General features: G+C 37.7%; 1 protein-coding gene across 1 annotated transcript; it reads right to left on the bottom strand.

Moving 5' to 3' along the window:
* Positions 1–828: 828 nt before the first annotated feature.
* LOC133818370 (F-box protein SNE) lies at positions 829–1,693 on the bottom strand. The gene has a single exon (XM_062251213.1). It carries the CDS (start codon positions 1,579–1,581, stop codon positions 1,078–1,080), a length of 504 nt encoding a protein of 167 aa, XP_062107197.1. The 5' UTR covers positions 1,582–1,693; the 3' UTR covers positions 829–1,077.
* Positions 1,694–7,982: the final 6,289 nt, after the last annotated feature.

The following is a 7,982-nucleotide window of genomic DNA, read 5'->3' as shown; positions in this document are numbered from 1 at the left end:
TTATGTAAGCAAAACTTGAGACTACTTTAGGGTTTGGAACTTGGAATGTGATGGGCCGTCACATAATAAGTCAATGATCAGCTACTGTGTTGGACCACCGTAGTTGCTGATCAGAATCAGCCTTATGGAGTCTCAATCAACACTTTTGTGGCCCATAACAAATTTTAAAGGACAAAATCCTGATACCCTTTTGTCATTTTAAAAAAATTAAATTCTCTTAGATCTTTAATTTGGGAATTTGTTGGCCAAGTAGTTGTCTTATAGTTTCTTTTTCATTTATGGCCTGATTGAATTGAGGTCAAAAGACAAGGCCAAAACTTTTAAATAAAGATTTATTGAAGTTAATTTTAATTGAAAAATTGATGTTCTATTAAATATACCTAATAAATATTAGAAGTGACTCTCTACCTAAATTCTTTATTAATAAGATTTTATTTTCTTTTGGAAAGCTAGTTTGAAGCACTATAAAGAAGTATTCATTCAAACCAAGCAACAGATGGAGAAAATAATAATAATAATCACTTTCATATACCACTTGAATGTGACAACAAATAACACTTAAATTGTTCAAATTTATTTTTCAAATAAAAAAAAGGGTTTTCTACATGCATGACCCTAGGACAAAGATCTTAGAAAGTAGAAACAAAAGGACAATAAAATTCACTGAATTTTGGCACTATGATCCTTCACTATCAAAGCCCATTTGGCCAGCTAAGAATATGCTGGGTCTGCATACATTAATTTGAATACATATACGTCTCTCTCAATATTTTTGCCACTACTTAAAAAATAAGACAAAAAAAAAAGTCTATAATTATGTAACACAAATAAATGGAACTGTAGTCAAACTTTAAACTTCATATGTTTCCTTACAAATTAACAAAAATAGGTATAGCGCTAATAAAAAAAAGAATAATCACGTCATCACTTTCTCTTATTAAATATTTTTTTCCAGAATATATTATGTATATAATAACAAAAATAATACTACGTACTACTACCACCCACATTCGTTGATGTTATTTTAGTTCAACTTTTATTGCTATTTCATCAACAGTTCAGAAAAAGTCAAACATATCAAACGTTCACAGGCTTGCAGAGGAACATGAGAGACGATGCAGAGGCGTCACTAGCACCACCGCCACCGAGCTTACCAAGCCTCTCGTAGTAATCGACGCAGAAGAGTGAGAGCGAGAGCTGGACCTCGTCCCGAGTCCAGATGCGGCGTCGGAGCACGCCCGAGTCTCCGCCGAGTCGACTCAGCACGGGTCGGACGCAGACCATGTAGAGCCGCTTATACCCGCCGAGCGCCACCACCACGGGCCGCACTGTAGGAGGCGGTGGAGACGACACGTGGCGAAAGCATAGGTGCTCCCATAGGGAGTCGTTGCGGGCGAGGGCGCACCAGAGTCGGCACACGCAGGCGGCCACGCCGAGCGAGGCCCCGTCTAGGCGCTTCAGGACCTCTATGAGGATGTCAATGTGGTCGTTAATACAAAACGCTTGTCGTTTTGTGTAATCTCTATATGCTACTCCGATGTCATTTTGCTGCATGGTTTTGGAGATTCTATATATTTCCATGGTGGTTGCACCTGCCGGAAGCTTTTGAGACTCTAGGGAGAAAGAGAGTAAAGGAGAGAGAGAGAGAGAGTGAGAGCGAGAGTGAGAGATGGGGAGGGAGGGAGTGTTAAGAAAGGCATGAAGAGTATTTGGTTAATATTTATATAGTGGAGTGAAAGAGTGAAGTGGGGTTTAGTTAATTTGACTTCTGCAAGAGAGGAGAGAGAGATAAAAGAAAGATTTGGTTATTATTATTAGTATGTTTTTGTTTGTTTGGTTAGTGAGAAAGTTTCTTGAGTGTTGGAAGGAAGAAAGAGATAGAAAGATGGGGTGGTGAGAAAAGGGTATCGAGAGAAGAGAGAAAGGAGCCAAAGGGTAAGTTCCAAGGCAAAGATAACTGGAACCAATGCCGTGCTTTTCTTTTTTCTTTTTCTTTTTTGTTGGTTATAAATTAAATAATATTGTATTCGGGGTTAAGCAGGGGGTTTTGTTGTTTGTTGTTTTTGTTGTTTTTATTGTTTCTGTATTCTTGTTTTTGCATACTTCAAGACTGTGTGGCTTTTATTTTTCAACTTGAAAGCAAAGCAGCTGGCCGTTGTGAGTGACTTATCGCTAACTTTGAAGACTATAGTGTGCTTTTACTTTTGATAAAAACTATTATATATATATATATATATTATGCAAACACACATCCAGAGATAGTGTTTTTACTGAAATATATTAATGTTTTAGCCATAATATGCATCGATAGTCTGTAAAGTCTATGAACATATATGTGCTGTGTGTACGTATTATGGATATGGTGAGTGGTGTGTGGTGGGGTGGACCATCTACATATATCATAGGGGATATATAGGATCCTAAGCCAGGCCATTTTTGATTTATTCAGGGCTCCAACCACAACGGCTCCCTATAACCTCTACACTCTACGTTATTATTTATTTTTGTCTCACTAGATATGTATTACTACCTAGGCCTATTGATTATAAAAGCAACACTCTTGATTTGCAACAGTGACATAATCCTTAACTTAGATTTTATGTCATATTGGTTAATGGTAGTAATAGGTCAGTTAATTAGAAGCATGTATCGCATACATATCTATTCACCTGATTACTATTTTCAAAGAAACTCTCCTAATTTTCTAAGATGTCAGCTCGTGGCGTGTGCATCCGACAAAACATCTACAGTTCTGAATTTATTGGTGATGGTGTGAATCATATTATTGTTGTCTATTAATCAACACGAAAAAATTGAAAAAAGAATCCAAAATTGACTTTCTGTGACTTTCCTTAAATTTATTGATAAGTAAAAATAACATAAAGCCCGATTATCAAAACCAACTTTATATCTTTGTGTCACGTGTTTGGGATTTCGTTTAATTTGCATTCCCAAGTTCCGAAATCTCATCACCATTAATCTTGTTTGTGAATTGTCCTCTCGTTCGATGAGATAACGAAAGAAAATAAGAGATCATCACTGTTGTGCTAAGTTGCTGCAGAAATAAAAAGGAACGAAATTACCGAATGATTATTTGGGTTGAGTCGCGGACTAGGTCACTTTCTTTAAGACGTTCGCGGCACTGCTCAGAATTCGTACAAGCAGACTATAAGCCCCGTCGTCCCCAGGATAAAACAGCCCAGTCTAAACTGTGATCGGACCTCCACTGCACCGTAGAGAACCGTCGTAGACCACACCCTTAATAATACTACTGCTCGGATTTTTAATCGTAAAGAGAGTTATTTTTTTTCCTGAAAAGAGATAATCGTTCTGAAAAGTAGTCGCTCTTTTTAAAGAAAAAATCGATTTTAATTAACGGGAACAAAGACGTTTTATTAAAACGTGAGAGAGGCATGGCAGTTAGAATCCTGAAAAATCTGAAGAGATTAAGTCTTCAGTTTACCACTTATTAACCACATTTTTATTGAATAAAAAATATTTAATAAATAATTTTTTTAGAAAAAATAATAAGGTGCACACCACACCAACCAACCAGCCAGCTCAGCTCGGCTCGGTCGGCAGCGGCGGCGCGCGCGCGTGTGTGGTGGTCAGGTGAGCCTTTGTGTGACTCCTCCCTCTCCTACAAAAGTGGGTACCCCTTGGGGCACAACCCTAAGGCTGAAGTCCACACTCTATATACCTTTACAAGAGAGTATTCTAAACCAATATGGGACTCTTCCTCTAGGGAGTCATTAAAGCACCTTTTCTATTTTTTAATAATTCATACTATTATATATTATAAGTTCCAACAATCCCCCACTTGAATTATTTAAAAAATATTTTTCATCGAGCAGTAACCTAAGAACAATAAGATTGAGCATAAACAAAGGTATCTTTCGACTTGAACCTTTGCATAGTGAATGCAATTTAGAATATACTAGAGTGACACGTAGTCTTGAACTCTATCTCTAACATTGCACCACGCACAATCTTTCCAGGGTGTAGTCCAAAAGCCCGTGCTTTAATGGCCATGCACGTCTATCCCAGTATAGTGAACGCTCTAGAAATTTGCCCTAAAATTTCATAGGAAGCGGCCCCACTTCCACATTCACGTAGGTGAGTCTATCAAGAGTACTCCTGTAGCTCGGTACTCCACTCCACATAGAGTATAGATCTCATTAAGAGTTTCGATTAACTCATCCTTATGTCGCTTCAGGAATTCATGCTTCAAGTTAACTTTAAGTAATAGCATGATCTATCTCATATCACATCATAACTTGTTATTACCCATTGAACCTATTTCTTGGGATCTCCAGTCTATAGGTCGGGTTACCATCATGTGTGATTCATCATTCTAAGGGCAATAGTCTCATTCTTTTTGATGTTTTAAGGACTTTCTCTCTAGCTAATCCTTTCGTCAAAGGATCAGCTAAATTTTCATCAGTGCGTATATGATCCACTCTCACAGCTCCAGTAGAGAGGAACTCTCTAACACTACTGTGCTTACGTCGTAATTGACGTCTTTTACAGTTGTAATAACGGTTTTGAACTTTTGCAATAGCCGCGGTACTATTACAATGGATCAACACAGCTGGTATCGGTTTTTCCCATAAAGGGATCTCAGCTAGCAGGCCTCTCAACCATCCTGCTTCTTCACTAGCAGTAGCTAGTGCTATCATTTCTGACTCCATTATAGATTGAGCCAGAATAGTCTGTTTCTTAGACTTCCATGAAACAGCTCCACCAGCTATGCTAAAAATATAGCCGCTGGTTGCCTTGGAGTCATCTGACAAGGTGTTCCAGTCAGCATCGCTATATCCTTCAAGGACAGCGGGAAACTTTTGATAATGCAATCCAAGGTTCATAGTTCTCTTAAGGTACCTCATGACCCTTTCTATAGCATGCCAATGCTCAACACTAGGTCTACTAGTAAACCTACACAATAGTCCTACAACATAGGCAATGTCGGGTCTAGTACAATCAGTGGCATACCTAAGACTGCCAATGATGCTCGCATACTCTGTTTGTCTTACACCATCACCAGTGTTCTTAAATAGCTTTACACTGGGATCATAGGGTGTACACGCAGGTTTACAGTTAAAGTAATTGTATTTCTTTAAAATCTTCTCAATGTAATGAGATTGATCCAAAGAAATTCCCTTTTCAGACCTAGTGATTTTTATACCAAGGATCACATTCGCTTCTCCTAGATCTTTCATGTCGAAGTTTTCACATAGCACAGATTTTACATCATTTATGACATGTAAGTTCGAACCAAAAATAAGCAAGTCATCTACATATAAACATATGATGGTGCAAATGTCATTCTCAGATTTATAATAAATGCATTTGTCACTTTCATTCACTTTAAAACCATGTGAGATAACTAGATTGTCAAACTTTTCATGCCATTGCTTAGGTGCATGTTTCAAACCATACAAAGATTTATCTAATTTGCACACTTTATGTTCTTGACCATGGATCACAAATCCCTCAAGTTGGTCCATGTAAATCTCTTCTTCTAATTCACCATTTAAAAAAGCAGTTTTAACATCCATTTGGTGCACAACAAGATCATGTAAAGAAGCTAAAGCAATAAGCACACGAATAGATGTTATCCTTGTGACAGGTGAGTATGTGTCAAAGAAATCTACATTTTCTCTCTGTCTAAAACCTTTGGCAACAAGTCGTGCCTTGTACTTATCAACAGTACCATCAGGTTTCAATTTCTTTTTCAGAATCCATTTGCAACCTATTGTCTTACATCCTGGAGGTAAATCAACTAAATGCCAGGTTTTGTTAGACTCAAGAGAGTCCATTTCATCATTAATGGCTTCTTGCCACAGGTCAGCATCTAATGAGGTCATAGCTTCTTGGAGGTTCGAAGGATCCTCCTCTAAAGTATATGCACAAAAATCAGAACCAAAGTCTTTAGAGACTCTAGCTCTTTTACTTCTTCTAGGTTCAGTTTCATTCCCCTCATGATGCTCAATGTCCCTAATCACAGGCATGTTACTAGATGATGCACCCCCACTATTTCTCAATTTAAATGGAAATCTATGTTCATAAAAATCAGCGTCATTTGATTCCAAAATAACATGGTCTTTCAAATCAAAAAATCGATATGCTTTACTATTAACAGCATAACCAATAAACACACATTCATATGCTCTACTAGCCAATTTTATCCTCTTAGGATCAGGAATTCTAACATATGCTAAACAACCCCAAGTTTTAAAATAAGAGATGTTTGGTTGTTTATTTTTCAAGATCTCATAAGGAGAAATTTTCCTTTTTGATTTTGGAACTCTATTAAGCACATAGCAAACAGTCAATAATATTTCTCCCCACTAATAAGATGCAGCACCAGAATTAAGCAAAATAGCAACAATTGATTCAGTAAATGTTCTATTCTTCCTTTCGGCTTTGCCATTCATTTCAGGTGAGTATGGTGCAGTTCTTTCATGTATAATTCCATGTGAGTTATAAAAATCAACAAACATGCTCGAATCATATTCAATGCCTCAATCACTACGAAATCTCTTTATCTTTCTATTAAATTGATTTTCAATTTCAGTCACAAAAGATTTAAACATATCAAGAGCATCACTTTTATTTTTCATCAAGTACACATATGTAAAATCAGAACAGTCATCTATAAAGGTGATAAAATAACGTATTCCATTTCTGGTCAATGTCCCATCAAGTTCACATATATCAGAATGAATTAAATCTAGAGGCTCAGTTTCTCTAGTCACAGATTTATGGGGTGTTTTTGTGATCTTAGCTTGGCTACAATAGTCACATTTTTCAAAATCATTTAAAGATAATTTAGGAATTAAGCCTAAACTACTCATATTCTAGATTATTCGCTTGTTAACGTGACAGAGTCTAGCATGCCAAGTATTAAAACTACACAACATATAAGCAGAAGCATTCACTTTATTGGCATCAACATTCAATTTAAACATTCCCTCAGTTGCATACCCTTTCCCTACAAATATCCCATTCTTAGTTAAAGTAAACAAATCAGCCCCTATAGTCTGTGTAAACCCCACCTTGTTGAGAAGGTAGCCAGAGACCAGATTCTTTCTCATCTCTGGAGTGTGCATGACTTCCTTAAGAATCACAGTTCTTCCAGAGGTAAACTTTAATTCCACATCACCAATACCAGCAACAATCGTAGTGTGCGAATCTCCTAGCAACACTTTCTTATCCTCAGTAGCAGCAGTATATGTCTTAAACATATTCCGATCATAGCAAACATGGAGAGAAGCGCCAGTGTCTACCCACCACCCTTCTGATCCACCAACAAGGTTGATCTCAGATATCATAGTCGTGAAAGGCTCTTCAGTTGTCAGGTTAGCCTGCGGAGCAGAGCTTGGCCTGTTCCTGCACTTGCGTGCAATATGACCTGGTCTGTTGCAAACAAAGCACAGAAATGGAGCAGGTTCATTCTTATTATTAGGGGGGTTTTGCTGCTGTCTGTTTTGGTTCCTTTGATGGTTCCAATTCTGAGTATTGTTCCGAGGTTGATTGTTGCGGTTTGAGTTCTGCTTTCGATTCTGATTTTTGAAATTTTTCCCATTGGGTTTCAGAACCGCAGTGGACCTTTTGTTAGTGTTGTTGTTGCTGGATACAACAAGCACTTCTTCTTTCTGGTCCTGTTTACGAGCTTCCTCCTCAATACGAAGGCGAGTGATCAGACTTTCTAGTGAAAATTCTTTAGTTTTGTGCCTGAGAAATTTTTTAAAATCTTTCCACGCAGGGGGCAGTTTGTCAATAATCACAGCAACTTGAAATTGTTCATCTAAAGACATACCTTCAGAAATTATTTCATGAGCGATTTTCTGAAGTTCATGAGATTGGGCTTCCACTGGCTTGTCATCGGTCATCTAAAATTTGAGGTAGCGACTGACAGCGTACTTCTTGGTTCCAACCTCCTCAGTGTCATACTTCTTTTGCAGCGCGTCCCAGATTTC

Source organism: Humulus lupulus, chromosome 2, assembly GCF_963169125.1.
Source record: "Humulus lupulus chromosome 2, drHumLupu1.1, whole genome shotgun sequence".
Classification (NCBI taxonomy): Eukaryota; Viridiplantae; Streptophyta; class Magnoliopsida; order Rosales; family Cannabaceae; genus Humulus; species Humulus lupulus.
This window is presented reverse-complemented; position numbering and strand designations above follow the sequence as displayed.

Bases quoted from the DNA above. Each gene is read 5' to 3' on its own strand.
- LOC133818370 (XM_062251213.1), bottom strand. From the start codon at position 1,581: ATGGAAATATATAGAATCTCCAAAACCATGCAGCAAAATGACATCGGA.